This window comes from Anser anser (assembly GCF_964211835.1).
Source record: "Anser anser genome assembly, chromosome: 6".
In the NCBI taxonomy this organism is placed as follows: Eukaryota; Metazoa; Chordata; class Aves; order Anseriformes; family Anatidae; genus Anser; species Anser anser.
Genome location: NC_139726.1, coordinates 7,349,259 through 7,369,697, shown reverse-complemented (window position 1 = coordinate 7,369,697; position 20,439 = coordinate 7,349,259). Strand labels below are relative to the sequence as shown.

The 20,439-nt window shown below is 40.0% G+C and overlaps 2 protein-coding genes across 10 annotated transcripts in view; one reads left to right on the top strand and one right to left on the bottom strand.

Annotated features, from left to right (window-relative positions):
* Positions 1-7,196, bottom strand: part of TMEM163 (transmembrane protein 163) — a gene marked incomplete at its 5' end in the record, with an annotated part of 98,221 nt that extends 91,025 nt beyond the window's left edge. Inside the window, 2 exons of one of the 2 annotated variants that reach the window (XM_083841329.1) lie at positions 1,871-1,990; positions 6,823-6,994. In XM_083841329.1, the coding sequence (XP_083697455.1) occupies positions 1,871-1,990; positions 6,823-6,994 (292 nt within the window). Of the gene's footprint in view, positions 1-1,870; positions 1,991-6,822 lie in introns of both variants that reach the window. The other variant, XM_083841330.1, reaches the window with a different exon arrangement.
* The window catches only part of ACMSD (aminocarboxymuconate semialdehyde decarboxylase), a 48,560-nt gene continuing 34,519 nt past the window's right edge, over positions 6,399-20,439 (top strand). Inside the window, exons 1-5 of one of the 8 annotated variants that reach the window (XM_083841318.1) lie at positions 6,399-6,568; positions 8,202-8,248; positions 9,416-9,507; positions 13,767-13,829; positions 18,810-18,917. In XM_083841318.1, the coding sequence (XP_083697444.1) occupies positions 18,879-18,917 (39 nt within the window). In that variant the 5' untranslated portion in view covers positions 6,399-6,568; positions 8,202-8,248; positions 9,416-9,507; positions 13,767-13,829; positions 18,810-18,878. Of the gene's footprint in view, positions 6,569-7,254; positions 7,394-7,813; positions 8,253-9,415; positions 9,508-11,705; positions 11,877-12,613; positions 12,671-13,766; positions 13,830-18,809; positions 18,918-20,439 lie in introns of those variants that run through there. The other 7 variants (XM_083841315.1, XM_083841312.1, XM_083841317.1 and 4 more) reach the window with 7 other exon arrangements.

The window sequence follows — 20,439 nt, the reverse complement described above, 5'->3', positions numbered from 1 at the left end:
ATGTGAGACAATAAACTGAACACAACTGCAAAATTACATGGGGGAGCAAAATGATTCTAGAACCACTGCATTTTCCACAGATTAAAAAGTTTTAATATTAAGCATACCAAAAGCCCTGGCAATACTTCAGTGGCACTTAAGTTAACTGTCAATTGTTTATTAAGAGATCCCCTACAAATTGAATGTATGTGTGCTGCTTCCTCTTTCGTTCTTCATAAATTTAATCCCTTCAGACCAAGAGGAAAGATTCCATAAACATAGCTGATTTCAGTCTTTCAATGACCATCCATTCCACCTGAGTCACAATATACATGAAGGCAGGGACTACTGTATCTGCCTTCTGTTGTTGTTAGGATTTCTAAACCCTACCAGAATGCCACAAATAAGGAAAAAAAAAAAAAAAAGCTAGCAGATAACCTAACTAAATTACAAAATTTAAAAAGAGACCCTTTTAAAAGAAATAGGGTGGTTTAATTGCTGTTTTTGTACTTATATCTTATAAATCTGACATAAGCTTAAAATAAAGCTGTCTCAATATTTTCTAAAATTATATTGTTAATAGGAAATGAATTAAATTTATTCTAAAACACAGTTTTATGTTGCTGCAGTACAAAAGACAGACTATTGCATTTTCATGAAGCAGAACAAAATGGAAACTCTGATGCCCTGCTTTCTTGTTAGTTCTCAAATTCTTTAGTGTTAGACTCCGCTTTTAAGTGTTCCTGCTCTTTTCTCTGCTTTTTGAATCAAGCTGTTGTACCTATGTTTCCATAAAAACCGCTCCAAGTAATGTATTTTGGGTTTCAGAGACCATTTGGTCAGATTCTAATAATCTCTCCTGGGAGCTGACACCAACTTCCAGCAGCAGGTCGAACGCTGCAGATTAGAATAATAAAACACATGCTGCTGCAGCTTCCAAAAAAAATGCAAGTGTCTTTTTCAAGCTGAAGAATGATGTTTTGAGACATCTTAGATGCCTTGTCTCCTAGACAGAGCTTTCCTTTTGCTTATACAAACATATACATGCAGTAATTCTTGCCTTTTCCTCTTTTAAACAAAGAATGTGCCATTGCAAAGATTTTGATCCAGACTCCACATTTCTTTTTGTCATTATGAGAATGTAGTGTTCCTCAGCTGACTACGTTAAGAATGCTGGTGGTTTAAGATTTTGCACTGAACTGAAATATATCTTTATTTACACAATGCGGCATTTTTTCCTGTTTTGAAATAAAAGAAATATATTTCACTTTTCCAAACAGAGATTTTTTTGTTTGTTTTTCAAATTCTTTGTGTAGAGGTAATATAAACAAATGTCTTGAAACTTACGGAAAAACACTGGATTAAAAACAGGCTGGTATTTCTCTTTAACATTAACATGGTGTTAGGTTATCTGCTGGTGTAAGAAAAATGATATATTTCCCCCTTATAATTCACTACTGTTTATTATAGTGTTCCAACTATGAATCCCAAGTGGATTAAGACTTGTCATATTTGACCCCTTTGGTTAAAGGCAATCCACTCCATAATGATTTTTTTACGCTATTCTGTAAAACGAACAGTTCCACATGCATAAATGCTAACAGGAATCAACATCTCCTGTTTCTTTCTCCAACCTTCAACAACCCTATTCACTGCAGAAAAAAAAAAAAAAAAAAAGAGTTTTACTAATTCATAAGCACCATGCAGACACAGGCAGTCTAGAGAGAAACCTTTTTAGCAGTTGCAAAGAAAAAACATGAGAAAGCTTCCACAAAGATTCTGAGAAATTCTGAGAATCCAACAGAATAAAGGAGGAAATAAAAGAAGGAAAAAAAAGAAAGAAAGAAAGAAAGAAAGAGGTGTGAAGATTTAAAATATTCCCAATACTCACTGAAAGCAGCCACTGCAAGAGCCAGTGTGACAATAATGGAGACCCAGGAAACCCACAATGCCTTCTTTCTGTAGCTTTGAGCTTCATGAGGTTTTAGCCTTGTACTGCTTTCTAGTAAACCTGATAAGCAATAAGCAAAGAGGGTATGAACAATACATTGCTCTTTTTAAAAACACAGCTGTGTTAGTTCAGACCTAGATCACATTATTTACATTCTACATTACATATCGAATCAATACAGAATCAAATCCTCCTCACATTAGCAAGGTTATCGTGGTTAAGTGAAAAAAGCCATCAGAAATGTATGAGTAAGCAAGCACAACACACACAAGCTGGTTTGATTCCACACGGAAGGTAAGGCCCACACCTCAGCCACTTATAATAGCACTACAATTGTGCGGCAGTTAACAGAAATTCACATCACTTGTGTTTTCCACCTATACATCTACACAAGAGCGAGCCCCGTCCTCCTCTCACTGAGATCAAAAACCATTTCCGCAGTTCAGGATGCTGAACGTAATTAACATAGGAGAAAAACTTGTGTCTGCCAGCCTCTGAGAAATAACCTACCGATGCACGGGAATACACTGCACATGTTGAGCACCAAAGTAGAAGCAGGCACACTTTAGAATCAAAGCTAGCACAGTTGAAAAGAACTCTTGAAGCACAATGTCCTTCCCCAAAGGTAAGAATACATCCCTGGCTAGAAGCTGGACCAGGAACTGTCTGAAGAACAATTCGGGCCTTGCTCTAATCAGCGCAAAGGTCTGCTAACAAAAGGGAACAGGACTGCTTTCTCTCTTCTTTGATGCTTTCAATTTGTGCAGATCTTTTGTCCACTCGTCTTAAATTGCAGAAAAGAACCCAAGTTAAAAATAAAGTACATTCTTTGGTTTTTGCTCTCTCAGTCTGAGTCTTAAGCCACTTTCTGATGCATTCATAATTAAACATATTTGCCATTTGTTTATCCCATCCAGATTCTTTTCTGCATATGATATTCATTTAATTTGAAACATGCCGATACATTTTTTTCACCGGCAAGTTCCAACTCAAATCTGCTTAGCTGGTGACAGAAGGCCTGATGACTCTTAACTTTATTAATGAATTACTCCAGAAATTGTGGGTGGTCCTTCTCAAGTGATGATCCCTTTTCAGAGGGACTTGCCTGCCCACAGTGTGCAGAACTAGGGCGCTGCGTGTAGAAATGTTGTCGAAATGTGTGTAGAAATAGTGAAATCTTTCAGTAGCCGGTCCAATGTCTTAGGCAAACGGTAGGGAAGAGGAGTGCTGGCAGACAAAGCAGCAGATTAAAACCTAACAGCTGAAGCTGTCACTGTCCTCGCCTCCCCCAGTTTTATCTCCAACCTTTCTGATGGCTACTGCAACCCTGGAGGTAGGGACACCTGATCTGGTTATGAGCGTACTCCTGAACCCACACCACGCTTAGCCCAGTTTATTAATGCTAGCAGATATTAACTTCAACTGGCTGTAATGCGCTGCCTCAACACTGCAGTGGTTTTGGAATCAACGCAGAAGTGAATCAGACATCTCTGCCTCAGGGGCAGCAATGTGTCAGCAGCAGGGTAGGCATCCAGGGGTGGTAGCAGTTTGAGCCACCAGATTTTATTCTGCCACTTCAAGCCTGTCAGAATTCTAATCCCAGAATAGTTGGCGGAATTCGCCCTCTCTTGGAAAAATGCCTTACGCTTTTTCCCGTCAATTACTTTGCGTGGAAAGCAGAGAGAGTTTCTCTATTAGAGAGTTCAGAAAGACACTGGGAGAATTTAAATTAATGCTGTGTTTTCAGACAACTTCAAATATTTCCTCCCTTCTGTGCTACACTGTGCCCTCTTCATGAATGAAAAAGAATTCGCAAACTTGCACACAAGAGAATTACTAGGCCCAACAGAAAACAATGTCTGTGTCTTAATATGCAAATTCTTTGTCTGACACCTGAAAATTACCAGATGACAACTCAGAAAGGTCTGAGTCCTTCACCTACAGCAGTGCACTGCCATTTCTCACTTAGCCTGCCTTCATCTGTGTGAAGGAATACATATTTTTTGCAATGTTTCACCTATCTTCTGACAGTACACATAACAATCCACAGTTTAATTGCTATCTGATATGAGGTCAATAACAACAGATTTTGAAATAAAGGATTAACTTCTACTAATAAAACCATACAGAAAAAAATCTCATGATTTTGTGATTCCCCCTTCTTGCCCCCTCCCCAGTACAAGCATTTTAAATTAAGGCCCTAATCTTGCTGGAACATAAAGCAAAGTCGGTTTCCTTAGCCAATTTTGATTCTCAAGACTTCAAACATGAAGTAAACACAAAACAGAATAAGAAGCATCCTTCACCTGGTTCTTTCTTTAAAGGCATCCTATAGTTCATGGCTACTGCTCACTATTACCTGGGAAGACCAACACATACAGTTGATAATTACAAATCAAATAATATCCTAATTAAGTTGAGAAGTGAATAATAAGCCCCAGAGCTAGCAAAGCACTGCTAATTAGTATTCACATGTCAAGCACGTGTCCAGTATGACAGAGACTGCAATCCTTATAAAACTGAGCCACTTCTGCCGTGCATGTGTGTGTGCGTGTGTCTTTCTCTCTCTCCCTCTCTCTCTCAAAATGGCTGGCATATTCTAGCTATCAGATATGATCCCTTCCTTCCTAAAGTAATACCTTCTGTAATTAAAATTCTCTTCCCTGAAAAGATCGTATTTTTCTCAGGAGTGTCCCAAGGGACAGCACACAAAAATACAAACTCATTCACATGACTACCAAACCCATAGCATGGAAATTATTGAGAATCAACACCTGCTCATTAATTTACACACAACAACACGATTCACAAGGTAAACCTCCACATTTTTCCTCTGACCATAAGAAAACAAATTTTAAGCATCTATTGGAGGCAGGCTGAACGATACTTTCAGTATAACCTGCATTGCAACAAAAATGAAAAGCTAGTATCTACTGATAAAATTCCTCCACCCTGATATTAACATACTGAATAATTTTACTGCCAATTATTTATTTAACACATAGATAACCCTACATTAAAGAAGTGATGATGAGCTGGTTAAATCCACTGGATTTTTACTTTATCTTTTAGTACCTTCATATATTAGCTGATTTTCTTCCAAAAAAAAATCAGAAGAAAAAAAACCTGCCTAACAGTTGCAGAACACAAGCTTGGCATATTTGTGAAGTGATTCTAGGATATTCTTTACCATATGCTGGCTTACCAGAAGTACTTTTCTATTTGGCTAAAGGATCATTTTAAAATGTCAAGTTAGAATTTGTGAAAGAGATAAGGGAAATAGAAAAATTGTTCACGTAAGATGTCAATTTAAGGACCCCATCAAAAAAAAAAAAAACAAAAACCACTGAATTTGGGTCTAGATCTTAAAGAGCAAATATCTTGTTCTAAAATTTGAGGTTATTTTTTATTTTCAGCAAACATGGAAGTATCATCTCTATAACTGGATCAGCTATGATTCATAGGAAAAGAGCATAAGAAAAAGTACAATCTAAAAGGACAGAATGTAACAATTCCAATGGGGACAACCTGCAAAAAGCAGACCAGAATATCCTCTATGATGACTGGGAATTAAGCTGGGAGATGGAATTGGTGACTTTCCTATGAAAGACTACGAGAAAAAGCTACCACGAGGGCCATTGAAAGAGTGTGAATGCAAAGAAAGAAATAATCAGCAGCTTTAGTCTCTTCTCCCTCCTAGAAAGAAAGGTTAGGTACATCGCACTCTCTCTCTTTTCGGAACTACCCTTAGTACCAAAAGGCCCAGCTTTCATCTTTAGCTCTGTCATACTGGGCACAAATGGAAAACTTCTGCAAACTTCCACGTTTGAACCCTAACCAAAATTTCTGATTCCTACTACTTAAAACAGAACTGAAGCCTCAAATTGCCCTCAGTCGAGATGCCTGCCACCTGCCATTGGCCGTGACAGTAAGGGCACCCCTGGGAAAAGGGTCGTCCCCAGTCCCAACGTGACCGAAAGCATGCAGGGAAGATGGTGATTGCTCTTCCTCGGTATATCTCTATTTCATGGCTAGGATAAGCGAGCAAGCACGGGAGTTTGGAAAGCCAGAGAGAGACCAGGGGATACAGGGGTTACATGTAGGATGGGGTGAAGACTGGGAACACAAAAGGGACTTTGGGATGTGCAAAGAAAAAAAAAAAAAGAGAGAGAAACGGGACAAAATGGAACAGAGATGCTAAGGAAAACCCAGCACGTGAATTAAAAAACGTGTGGAGACAAATTGTGTGGAACAGGAGCCTGGAGGCGTTATGGAGGCCGGGGCAAGGCGGAGGGTTAAAATGGCAGCTGCCTGTATTCCCAGATGGGCAGCAGGTAAGCCGAGTGCCTCGTGCACCACCAACAGACGTCCAAAAATTAACGTGTTTGAGGCTAACACGGCTGGGAAGCAGGCAGCCTTCCACCCCTGGTCAGGTACTTCGGTAAAGAATAAAATACCAGTCAGGGGACGGGGACTAAGGGAGGGCCCTGACTGACCGGGCCGCCCGGGGCCCCGCTAACAGGAGCCCGGCGGCGCCATGTGCGCCCGCTGCCCCAGCAGGCAGGCAAGTTTTCGGTGGGAGTAGCCCCGAATGGAGTTTGTGAGGAGATTTTAAAGCTGGGAAACGAAAAGGGAAAGGTTCGGGGCGCGGGGTGTTGTGAGGGAGTGCCCGCGGGGTCCGGGCAGAGCCGGTGTGGGGCTGACGGGGGTGGGAAGGGCTGCTGTGGAGGCGTGAGGAGGTAGGGCTGCGGCCGTCAGGGGGCTGCAGGGGAAGACGGAGGGGAAAAAATTAAAAATAAAAAACTGCCGGGGGTGGGCGTCGGGCGGCCGGGGCCGGAGGGAGGCTGCCCCGGGGGAAGGCGGGTGCGGGCTGAGGGACGCCGGGCGCTCACCTCGGTCCTCCAGCCCCTCGCTGAACTGCCCGCTCTCCCCGATCCGCAGCTGCTCCTGCTGCTGGTGCTGCTGCTGGTGCTGCTCCCGGGGGGGCAGCGACGGGCTGCTCCCGGGGGGCTGCACGATGGCGGGGTCCGGGGTGCTGTCCAGGGCGGCTGCGGACGGCTCCATGGCTGGCGAGGAGGCGGCTGGCGAGCGGAGCGGCGAGGCGAGGAGCGAGCGGGAGCATCCAGCCCGGGTGCGAGCCCGGGGAGAGGAGGAGACAGACTCCGGCTCAGAGCATCAGGGAGCCGGGGCCAGGCGGCGAACAAACTCCTCCGGCTGCTCCCCGCGGCCGCCTCATCGCGAACCTCGGCGCCGCCGCCGCCGCCTGGGGGCAGGTGGGAGAGCGGTGCCGCCTCCCGGCGCTGCCCTTCCCTTCCCCTCCCCGCCCCGGGGAGCGTCTTCGGCGGCGGCAGCAGCGCCCGGCTCCGGGGACGGGACCGGGGTTGGGACCGGGGGGCAGCTCTGCCCCGTGCGGAGCGGCCTGTGAGGGGCCGCCGTCCCGCCGGGGTGCTGGGGAGCGGAGAGGTGGGGGCGCTCCCTCTTCTCAGGGCCGCCGGGGCTGGCTGAGGCTGAGGGAAGGGCTGTGGGGAGCCGCTGGAAGCGGCCGCCCTCAGGGGCCGCCCGCCCTCCAGAGCCCGCAGGGACCTCGGGCTTGAGGTGCTTGGCTGAGGGAGCGGGAGCCCTGTCAGGCGCCTCTCGCCATGGTGGGCTCTGCCTTCCCCCTGCGGGGTTTGGGGTGTTTTTAGAGGGGGGAGCCCCCCGTGGCCGCCCCAGGGTGAGGGGCAGGCGCTGCCCCCCGCTCCTGAGGTGCTGGTCCAGCAGGGGAGGAAGGCCCCATCCGCCCCTCCTGCCAAATTTTCTGGTGAATTTGCTCTCTCTCCATCTGCTATTGCCATGTTTCAGGACCGCACACACCCCTCTCAGACCCCGCAGAGGTGAAATTTGGTCATGTTGACAGCTATTTGTTAATATTAGGCTAAAATCTGTCACAAAACACAGCGGTGTCATGGGGGTGCATGGGATTAGAGCTGGAGACTTGTTGGTGTCCATGGACATGCACAGTTCACTCGCTTGGCCTTCCTAGGGCCACAGAAAAACACAGGGAAAAAAATAAAAACCTTAGGAGAACAGAAGTGGGGGAAAAAAATAGAAAATTTTACTGATAGATCTGTGCCAGAGTTGTTAGCTTCTTCCTCTCTGCTGGTTTCTAATGACTAAATAGAGAAGTGCAAATAAGCAAAAGCATTTTCCGTGCTAGCACAGGCTCCCAGTTGCGTGCTCACTGGCATGCAGATAAATGTTGAAACTGCATTGTGCTCTGACTTGCGTCTAGGAAACTACCAGAAGACAATTCGACATTGCAGCCCGGGTCCCCAGTTGGTATGTAAGTGTATAATCTCCATTTATGTTATATAAAGTTCAGATTGCCTTTCTCTTTTGACAGGTTACCAAATCTGGGGAGTATGGAAAGGCCAGTGGGAAAGCAGTATTTATGCAAACCAAGGAACATGATTTTGTATGCTGTCAATCTTGCCTTAAAAAAGTTTTGTGACGCTTTAGGAATACCTATTTGGGAACAGTTAGTGAACTACTGAAATGACTTAGTTTTAAACAAATGCTTCTTAATGCTGTATGATAATCGTTTCAGCTGTATTTTAAAGCATTGATTATTTTAAAAAGTAAATATAAGTAAATGTTAAGTAAAGGGATATAAACTATAATTTTAGAAATTGATTGAGGTTCAGGCCTTATAGAATGGAGATGAAATTCAACCTTATAGAATTGAGTAGGCTATAATGGTGAGAGGGACTGCTGTTTGCTTTTTGCCTAATCTCATGATTCCTTCATGCATAGTCTGCTGTACATACTAAATGAAATATTTTTGAAGTCTTCTGCCTCTTACTTAAATTTGATCTTCACCCTTATCTATCTTACTGTGCTTGGTGATCTCAGGGCTCTCGCTCTTCTAGATGGATTGACATAAACATGAATATAAGCAATGCCTAAAGTATTTTTATTTTCCTTCATGTAATGGATGCAATATTGCAAAGTATCTATTTGATGTGAATGTCAAAAGACATTCTCACTTGCATAAGCTAACACAAGTGAGTTATTCTGAGGGAAATGCTTTTTGGGGTTTGGGCTTAGCTGGGAGAGATTGGAAACTAGTAACTCCTGCAAATATTTTTTTTTTTCTTTATGGGCTGTTCATAGATATGAGCTATATGAATGAAAAGTAGAAAATACCTTTTGTTATTTGCTCAAAGTATTCGATTGCCACATCTTTGTAGCACTTATAATGTGTTTGTAAAGAAATGAGAATCCTTACCTTTGAGTAGAACCAATTTTGTAACCTGATGAGAGACAAGGGATTGGGGCCAAATCACTTTTCAGCACCTGGCAGGGATACAAAACCTCTGAGTCAGATTTGGGAGTCATGCTCCCATGCAGAGTTTGTCCAGTGCAAGCCATGAAGAGTCCCTTGAAATTGCTGCAACAGATTTAATGCTCCCTAACGCAACTACTGCAAGGTTCTTTCTCTTCTAGGGAGATCTGTCCATACCAGATGGATTCCAGCAGGATTCCTTGCATAAATGGAAAATAGACCAGTGACTCGCATCGGACACTGCCTCCTTTCTGTAAGTCTCTCTAAGTTACTTTAGCATTCTTATAACTTCCAGAAATCATCCCAAGAGGAAAGTTCCTGGAGATTCCTAATTCTGTTTCTTTAAAAGGAGGTGAAAGAGGTAGGTTTCCAAATGACTTGGAAATAAATAATAATAATAGTAATACATTAAAAAAAAAAAAAAAAAACAGAAGCTAGGAAGACCTAACCACAAATTTTCAACTTTAATATGTTCCTTTTTCTTTTTTTAGATGTTCTCAATTGCTGTTCTTACATGAAACTGTCTGGTAGGGGCTGCAGCTGTCTCTGTTTATATAAATGCTATAGTGTTCAGGCTATAGAAAAGAATATGAGGCTTGCAAAGAATATTAGTGTTTCTTTTAAATTACTCTTTTCATTGGTTTCAAACATGGCCTCATGTGAGAAGGGACATACTCTGCCTTTAAGTAAATATAAATTCAAAACATTAAGCAGCTCCACAATGCAGAGTCTTTCAGATCAGACCATTATTTATATAAGCTAGCTATTGAGAAGCAGAAAGACTGCAACATCACAGAAGCTAGAAGCTGCTTTCTTTTCCAACATTGCCTTTTATTTCTCATGACACTTCTTTCACCCAAAGCATGTTACATTGGATAAAGGAGGTAGGGTTAGGGGTTTAAAGACCTGGGTCCTGTTTTCCAGCCCTGTGGGACTTTTTGCGTAGTAAGTCTGTATGCAAAGTCAACAGAGAGAAAAAGAACTGGCCATAATCATTGTGTTATTATATGATATTATTGCTTAGCTTCTTAAACCTCCCTTTGTTGGATAGGAACCGGGAGAACCCCAAATCAATTAAAAACAAACAAAAACCAAAAATCAATGAGAAACCACTTCCCTGGGTTCAATCTAAATCAGCTGATGCCATCCCATGTTCTGTAGTTGCTGCAAGATTAATATGCACTTGCAGAACTTTCTTCCCTGCTGAAACCGCCTGTAATTTCCATAACATTTTGGCTTCCATAGAAAAGGTGGTTCCAAACTGGATGAAGGTCTCTTGCACCCCAGCAACCAATGCTAATGAAGAGAACCTTGTTTTTCTTCATCTGGATTGTCTGTGTTCTGATTTTGCTGAGGTTATTTGTGGTGGTGGTGGTGGTTCATTTGTTCCTTCTTTCTGCCCCTCCTCCTTCCTTCTACTGAAGGAATGAAAAATACCTATCAGATTTGTGATGCTTCCTTCAGGCCCACTCTAACTCTTAGCAGTCACAGAAAAAAACTTCAATTATATTTGACAAAGTTTGGATGAGGTCCATCATTTTACTCATTTCCAAGGTAGACATTCTGCTGGGGAAATAGCATTCTCTTGGCAGTAAAGTAAGCTGTTGTCCTGTTACAGTCCCCTTGTTTCACTTAACCATTGTCATACTACCGTCAGCACCCGCTATGGCATGATAAAGAGTACCAGGGTGCAAAAAGGCAGAAAGAACGTGATATTACTGCATTCTGTAGGGTGGAACCAACGAGTGGCAATAGGAAAACAGGTCCCGGTCCTTCTGTTAGACAGCGGTCACTGTGCGAGTGTAGAACATTTTTTATTTCTCGTCAGTATGTATGGAGTTGCAATAAATCCATTTTCATTATAAGCACAATTGGATGTGTTAGTATAATATGTTCATTTGTCATTCTGAAAATGAGAGGTACATCTATTCTAGACTTCTATATTTCCTTTCTTTTTAGCACTACTGACGGGAACATTTTCACCTGAATTATCAGAACACTGTGGTGCATTCAGAGGCTCCTGAGAAGGAAGTTTGCTTGTTTTGATTGACATTAACTAGTCAATATTCCATATTGACCAGCATCTTGAGTGCAGCACTTAAGTTGGGAGCACTCTTGCATATTTGGAAAGAGTTTGTCATCTGGCCCAGTGATTATGTTTTAATATGTTTAAAGGCATAAGAGCAATACAGTACTGTCACCATTAGCCAACTTGTTTGCAGGGTTGTGTTTCATACACATCTTAAACAGAAAAACTGCCTTTTTCTGGCAGCAAAATACTGTATTTGTCACTGACCTTTTATTGCAGTATCAGGAGTGCTAGTGTAGGCCAGGATGGTTTATTAGTTTGGTCAGAGGCCTTATGACATTCAAAAGAAAACATTCGCTTCTTACTTTCATCAGTTGGTATTTCATGGAACTACAGCAGGAGGTAATAGCATCCCCATTCAGTTCCACATGAGGCACATCTGAAACAAAAACTAAGTACCAATCCAATTCCAAGTGGATGGGCAGACAACCATCCTGGAAAGGTCATCGCTATAGATAATCTTCACTGTTACTCCTCTAAGGCCAAGCTCTGAGACTGATTTATCCAAATACTTCTAAAGGCAAAGCCTTCAAGTAAGTGCTTTTATTTTTTAAACACTCACTCTGTGCAATACAACTACCATTTTGTGCCCATTGTGTGGGTGAGACAGTATGATTCTTTGCCATTTAGACATTTTCTCTAGCGAAACTAATACATGAAATACATCTCTAAAGTGATGAAATCCTCTAGATTCTGTATTTCACAGCCTTCTTATAACAAACCTAATCTTTTATTTTTATAGTCTCTTGACCATGTTGTGCAGTATTGGCTTCCATAGTTTTCTTTTATGAGCAAATACAAATTAGGCTAAATTTTGTAGGATGTTTTTTACTTTTTTGTTTGTTTGGTTAATTTTTTGCATGTAGGCAGAGGAGGATACTTATTTTCCTATTGTTTTGTAGATCACTTGTAGTCACACAGCATGTTCCATGGTCTACAGGATGAGAAATTCTACACTAGGTTTTCTTAACTCTGTATATATACCTCTGAGCCTAGCATTAGTCACCTTATTTTTTAATTTAAAATAAAGCAATAATAATGATATTAGTACAACAATGCTACATTAATTTTTAAACTGCACAGCAGACTTAAATTATTACCCAATGTATGTAGGTCACTTACTGTTTTTCTCTTACAATGGGTTAAATAGAGTTTAAATTGAACTAATCTCTCTTCTTGGCATTTTTAGACCGAATATTAACTTGGGTCAAAAATAATCAGATTGTTATTTTGAGAAAAGAATATGATAATTCGGTACCTTTTCCTTCAGGCTATGAAAGAGTGCATATAATACTATTCCCAGGGAATACAGCTTGCAGTGACCTTGGTAAGTAATTGATGACACCTCACATAAGCACCTACTCTTCCTCTATATGATGTTGCAGGATCATATTTGCAAAAAATGCCCAAGTGAGCTGGAGCCATGAGCATTAATAAATGCTATTGTGGCTTCAAAAGAGGAGTGAAACACTGCAAAATATGTCATCCTTAAGTGAGCAGAAGATCTTGAAAAAGATTCTGCACAATGGGCATTTTCCATCTTGAAACTTTTTTAAAGCTGGTTTTGAGTTAGAGTTTAAATATAAATATGGGAAAGCAAAGGTTTACCCACAAAGACTAAACTTACTATTTCGTTCAGAGAAACATACAGTCATGCAAGATTGCATGCCTCTATTCTAAACAAATGTATTTAACCTTATGCATTAAAAATATATATTAAAAAAAAAAAAGTCATAATGACTACCTTGAATGTAAGGATTTCATGAGAAAAAGGGACTAGTTACATTTATTTATGGGATTTGCCTGTGTCAGAAGGAAGATGTGATGGGATTTATGCGTAATGTTGTCCAACCCATATCTATTTGCTTCTCCAATCTTTTAAACTCTCTAAACTGTGACTTGGATTAAAATCTTATTCCTTGGCAAGTAACATCATCAACGAAAGAGTGATGTTCTTTTGTCTTGCTGTATATTTATTTTTTTATCAGGAGATGATATATAAGTGTTTGAGGAAATACATTTTTGTTAATCTGTAGTAAGCTAACTATACTCGTATTCCTTCCACTCTACTGGTAAGTGAAGACTCCACACTTCACTTATGCTGTGAATTGTCTGATAAACTGTATATGACAATATTTTTGTATTGTTTTGAATAGCTAACCCACATTGTTAAGAGAGTTGGAAAAGAATATCTTATCCTTTTCTTATGCCAAGTGAATTGTAACCAGGGTTCTGTGCATTTCCACTTGAGTATTTAGCCAGGATGATTATAGAAAGTGTTTGAAAATAGAATGTTAGCCACAGCCAGCATGAATGTTTTGTAAAAACATGTTCTTCTTCATAACCAGGAAACTACATTCATTCTATCGTGTGCCAGTTTTTTGTGGTTGTTTTTTTGTTGTTGTTGTTTTTTATCTTTTCAGAGAGAGGCTTAACTGTTTAAATCATCTCACTCCTCTAGGTTTTGATGGAGATCAAATTCCTAGGTACTTAGTCAACCTGTTGCCAGCTTACATTTTTTTTGTTTGGTTTTGTTTCTGCTTTTTTTTTTTTCTTGAGAGGAAGAAGAATTACCTTCCTGACGCCTGGCATGCAATTTGAGTTTGAATATTTCATTTCTGTAAGACACTGTAGGTAAAATCATGATATTCTTCAGATACTAATTTTAGGAATATTACTGGGTAAAGCAAAGATAATGTTGGCAGCACGTAGAGCAAATTCAATAGGTCTCTGCATCCTTGATTTTCTGGATATATTCATTATTTCTCATCCTCTTAGGTAAAAGGTTCAGTGGGTAATGGGAAAAATAGGAGACAGTGATTAAAATCCCCTTTGTGATTTTAAGAACATGAATTGCATAATTCACTGTATTCTTCTACTGAGAAGAAGCAGGAGCCTGTGTTTTGTGGAATTCAAGACCAAAATTTTATATTGTATTGCAGCTAAGCCATTTTTCATGTGCAGCAGTAGCAAAAGAGATGGATCTGTTTGATCTAGAATGATGAAATGTGCTGTGAATATTGACATTTATCTATCCATACTGAATATCATCTGAATTTGTATAAAGTGACAGGGTAATTGGTTAATAAGCATACTAAAACATTTATATTACATTTAGCAGTGACATGGAGTTATGCATGGCTACCAGCATTTGCTAATTTTACAGGGAAGAGTAGCATCTTTAATAAGCTGAGTTTTAGTCACATTTTTCATTTTCTTAAAAGCTGTCAACGGTGCCCTAAAAATAATTGAGAGATGGTCGATCATACAGTAATACAGACAGCTTCTTCTCTACCACCAAGACTACATGTATCTTCAATATCAGGGTTCAGCAACACTTCAACAGCCACAGATATTTCACTTAATTTTCGCATGGTTGTGTTAGAAAATTTGTATTTTAGAGTGTTTACATTACTTATAAAGTTTATGTACTTGGTTTCATTTTAATTTATCTGTTGACTATCACAGGTGTATGCGGGCTGTACAAATTAGGTGTTTTACTTATAATTTTAGTCAATTTGAGGCAATATTTGTAAAAAAAAAAAAAAAAAAGTAATAGATTTTCCTAAACCAGTTGGTATAATTCATTTCCAAGTAATACACTCAGAAAGTGTAGCTAGGCAGACAGCCCTCGTGACTTCAAGAAGGGTTTGCATGTGCAACAGTGCCTGCTTTTTTCACCTGTTGGTTTAATTAAAAAAAAAAAATTGATTTCTTTGTACCAGCCAGGGTGTCTTTTTTTCTTATAATCTGTTTTTTTGTTGTTGGTGGTGTTTTTTTACATATTTAGGATCTAAATGTATAATTTGTTATCAGGAGGTGCTAAGGTACAGCCCTTTTTATAGAATAACTTTTCATGTTACATCAGCTTTGAACCTTACTTGGGTCGGAAATGATGACTTGTGTCACGTGGAAAACAATTTCTTTGCCAAAAGTTTGAAATTCTGAAAAGATTAGCTTGCAGAAGGAAAAAAATAGCAAGAGCACTCAATTTCGTTTTTTATTTCAGTGCCCAAAAGAACCTCGGTTTCCCTTTAAGTTCTATAAATGTAATTATTCATTTGAGACTCAACTCATTGCTTACAAAAAAAAATATGTAATTGCTGTCTTGCTAATGCAATGTATCAGCACTGTGTCTTGTCCCACTGGCTGGTGAATCACAGATTGGGCTGATAAGCTGCATTGAGCAGGTACAACTCCCAGAGAGGCAATTAACGACGGCAGGATGCTGCAAGTTCAGGAAATGCAGTCTTGGCTGTAGGGCAGCATTGGTAAGGAGGGCATTTGTCTGAGGTTCTTACCCAGTGTATGAGGCTTGACTGTTCTGCCTGGCACTGTCGGCAGATGTCTACATCACTTGTGGTGGTTGGGGCTCCAAAATGTGCTGTACGTCTTCAGTAGAACTGCTTCTTTGTCATCCTATCCTTAAAAACCTTTATCTTGATACTCTTTTCAAAACTAAAGGGAAAAAATAAGCAGAAACGTCAGAATAGATAGCTTGGGCCAATGGTCACAAGCTGTGGCTTGAGAGGTTTAGACAGAACATTTAAAAATCTTCACTATAATGTTAGAGCAGCACTCAGCTTACTGAGAGAGGTGGTGGAATCTTCCTCCCTGGAGAATTTCTAAATTCAACTGGGAAAAAAGCCACAGGTAACCACATCTGACTTGGTATAGGCGTGCTAATAGTCCTCAAAGATGTGAGTTAAGTGAATGATCCCATTGGGTCCCTCATGTCCGAATTTGTAGGATTCAGCCAATATAAACATCAGGGGCTATTTAACTGTAAGGTTTTAACTAGTAAATGATAAATTAAGCAATACCAAAATAGGTTGACACAACATTTGCAGAGGATAAGAGTGTTAACTCAGGCCTCTGAGCAAGTTAATGCACCAATAAATGGCAGGTGCTATGTTTTTATGAAGGAAAAGAGTCTAATGGCTTTCTTCCCTTGGATTGTTCCTTTCCTGTTGGCTTTGGAAAGGCCATTAATGGAGCATATTACTTATCTGGTACAAATAGCCTCTCTTGACCACTTAGTCTGCTCCGATCTTTTTATGACAAACCTATTTCCTTTAGATTGTATAAATTTGATTTTTAGGCTCTTTTTTCACTGTCTTCTTTCTGACTTGTATCTGTTTATGGGCACAGAAAAATGACTTCATAGTTCTAAAGATGAAGATCTTCATTCTAAAACTCTCCAGAATTACAGGTTGTTTTGGCTGATGTATCAGTAAACTTCTTTGAATTGTCTCCTTTACCAGCTTGAATGGGGTGTCATTCTGTTGGTCAAAAAAATCAACCCCTAAGTAAAATTAAAATGGAAAAGAAAAACAAAAGACTTCCAAGGTCTATTTCATATCCTACAATCATTGTAAATACAAGTTCACTGGGATTAAGATTTGTGTATTGTGCCTTCAGGGATAAAATGTCTTTGGAATATATTTAAATTTGGTGAAGACCTTTTATCATGGAGGTTTTGAAAATTAAGTTATAGTTCTTCTGCTCTAAGTTTAATTCAGTATTAAAACTGTCAAGTAGTCGCAACACTAATTATATTTCATGGGCTATCTAGACAGACTTGTTGCCGCTATACTTGTTGATTTTTCCACTAGATGGCATTATGCATTAACTGCAAGTTAATTTATAAACTTCCCTATAATTGAACGTGCTAAAGACTTTAAAAACAAGAAACGATCTATAGTGCTTACTCCTATCCTATGCAAGAGGGAAAGAACTGTGGCTTAAAAATCACTTGACCTACTTCTACCTAAGAGTAAGCCAATCCATCCTTAATGCATCAAATATGGATTTGCTCAAAGCAATAAAGGAAGTCAGCCATGGCAACAATATCTGATCCTGTGTGCTATGCACTTTTTAGAATAAAACTCTTCCAACCTTTTCTGCATTTAATATTTGAAGAGTGACTTCAGTGCTGCAAATTGCTTCTTTTCTGGCTACATGGCTTCAGCTGAAGTAATAGGAAGAGTCCTAAGTAAAGGCAGAAGATTGCTTTTAAATAAAGAGCCTTATAAGAGGCTTTTTTTTCTATTTAGTAGGTAATTCAGACAAACTTATCAGAATAATATATCACTGCAAGTGTAAATATAGGTAAGCTGTTGTTGCCTCCACCTAGGTAAAATGAACAATTAATGACCCCTTACCATGCACAATTGTATGGTGCTCAAGAGCAAGGTTTCTAAAACACAAGGTCCTAACTAGTGAAGCACCATCTGCTGTGGAGCAAAGGTCTAACACCTTCAAAAGAAGATTTTTGCTTTAATCCTAAAATTTGTGGTGATTAGGCAAGGAGCAAGCAGCATTCCCAGCAGCAAGAAGAAGGCAAGGGCAAGGATTTGGTGTGTGAGAAGCAAGGAAGCAGCACTAGTGGTGCAGGGAGGGAAGAGAGAGGAAATGAAGCAGGCGGGTAGCAAAGCCAGTGGTGGAGGAAAAAAGGAACCATGGGGGTAAAGAATGTGGTGACAGGAAGGCCCAAATTTTTCATGCCAAGCTTACTAATTTTTTGTGTGTGTCAGTGTCTGTAGGCACATGGGTATTAGTTTTAAATCCACGTTATGTGGGAAAAGAAAGTGTAGATAGGTGGTCCTTTGGTTTTAACTTGTCTTCCATAACTAGAGATGGGATTCTCAAAAGAGTGCTTATCAAATTGCTGATCAGATATGTATTGTCTAGGGTGCAGTTCTCTGTATTCTGTGTTCTGAGATTATTTATATCTTGATTCTTTATGTAGAATATGAGAGACTCCAGGCTGGAAATGGGCAGGTGATTTAATTTTGATGGTGCATCAGTTACTGTCTATGAAATCTTAAATAATATGTAAAAAGGGGTCTAGAATACAAGCTGAGATGAACCAGTTTAGTTGGCCTGGGCCAAAAATGGAAAACATCCAAGGCCAAGAAAACCCTAAATATTAGCTTAGTATTAAACAGATCTCTTAAATTTTCCAGGTAGTCAAGCACAGAATAGGAAAGTACTTTTTTAACTTTTTTTTTTTATTTTTAACAACTTGTGCTTAAGGTTGTCTCTGAATTGGGCTTCTGTGAAGAGGACCTACCAATGCCTGTTGTAAAAAAAAAATCGGAATAATTGCCCTAAATTCAGACTGTTAAACTATTTCTGTTTTCTACTCAAAGCTTTATTTTACTTGTGGTAGCCCCTGAGCTTTAATGAAGTATAGTTTTAATTGCCATATGCAGTGCATGGTGTAGGTAATGCAATTTATGATTCTTTGCTTTAGCAGTGTTTATAGTTTGTACTTGCCCGTGATGGTCAATGTGATTCAACGCTTCAGTGACAGTGATGTAAAACATATGTTGTGGTACCTGCTTTCTACCACACTGTTATTAAGCCTTTGGAAGCTCAGGTCGGCAGGTTGGGCATCAGGAGGTTTTGTATAGGCATCCATCTTTTTCCCAGCACTAACCTTTTCTTCCTTCATCCTCCAGCTCGTGTTGCAGAGGCCAGGGTCTGCTGACAGATACACTGCTGCATGATGGAGACTGTAGCACAAGTGAATGCTGCTGGTAGCGTCTGTCATCTGCTGTCATACCAAGGTAGGGGGCCATTTATTTATTTCAACTGGTTCAGGCTCACTCTCTGCTCTTCTGAGATACATTTACATGGGGGCTTGGCTCTTCTACAGTTCTTTGCTATGAAGAGAGGGAGGCACCACCAGCTAGCAGGGAGGAGTGCAACCCAGCTCAAGCCCTCCAATTCCCCGCTGTTGGAGCAGAGATGTTAAAGGATCGCCTTGCTCTAAAGGCAGAGACACAAGGACACCAGCAGTGCAGGGAGGGGACAAGGCTAGTATAGCAGGTCTCAGAAATGCCACGGTACTAATGCTGCCTAATTTTGGTTTGCTTGCTTTTGCATACATTTGGAATCGCCATAGCATCCTGCAAAAGTATCTGTACTTTTAGTCAGTGACCAACAGCCAGGCTGTGAAAAAGGGAAGAAAAGGCAGGCTAGCTCCCTGGTAAATAGGTGAGCCCCTTTGAAAATGGCAGTATGCACAAAATACAGTAATATAGCTGAGAATGAAAAATATAAATATATATTTGATTTTGAGTGAACTGCAGAGAATCACGGAAAAGCAGACTAACTTAAGAAGTAATCTAACTGTATTTCAGCTATATTGTGGAAGCACCTATAAACTGCAACTATGGATTAGAACATAGTTCCACTGAATTGGTGTTACTGTTTTCCTTTTGTCATTTGAGCTGAAGCGTTTGAATGTAGGTTTTTGTTTGTTAGTAGTATCAGAAATTAATTATTTTTAAATTTTATTATTGGTTATTGTTTATAAGCACACATATTTTGTTACTAGGATCTGAAACTTGAGAGCTTCACAAATAGTATCAAATCTTATTACTAATAAGCAGATTTTCATATGAAAAAGATTAGTGCAAGGCCTTCCTTTACTGTGGGGTAAGTGGTGAGCATTTATTGAAAATCAACATATAAAACCTTGTATTTAAAATGTATCTTCTACAATGTGATCCAAATGGTAGTGCTCCAAGCCCCTTGGGGATTTTAATGCATCCACTTGTTTAAGAACATATCACAGAGCTGAGTAAATGTGTTAGAAGAGTGAATATTTGGAAGCATGTACTTCTCTGTTCCTAAAAATGCTGTTTTACTAGAAACAAAGGAAATTTAAAACAACCATTCACCAAACAATAAATTGTATGAATGTGTATAACATTCATTACAAATTCCCAGTGCTTAGCAGCAGGAGCTCAACCCAATTGTACTTTGACATTGAAGCCTCAGCCACAAAATTAGACAGCAGCAACTTGCGTCACTTACCACAGGCAAAATCCATTTCAATCAATATTAAATAAGCGTTCTATGTATATATTGCAATCACTAGTTGGTGCTCCACTTAATGCACTACAAATTGCGACCAGTAGTATTTGGAGTGAGCTGCACAAATATTGTTCAAATTTATGATGTGTAATGCAATAATATTATAATGCAATTTTCTACTCTGGGGCACCATACTGACACGGGCAATCAGACATAATCCAAAAACTCTAAACTGCTTTCGCATTTAACTGCTGAACTCTGGGAAAA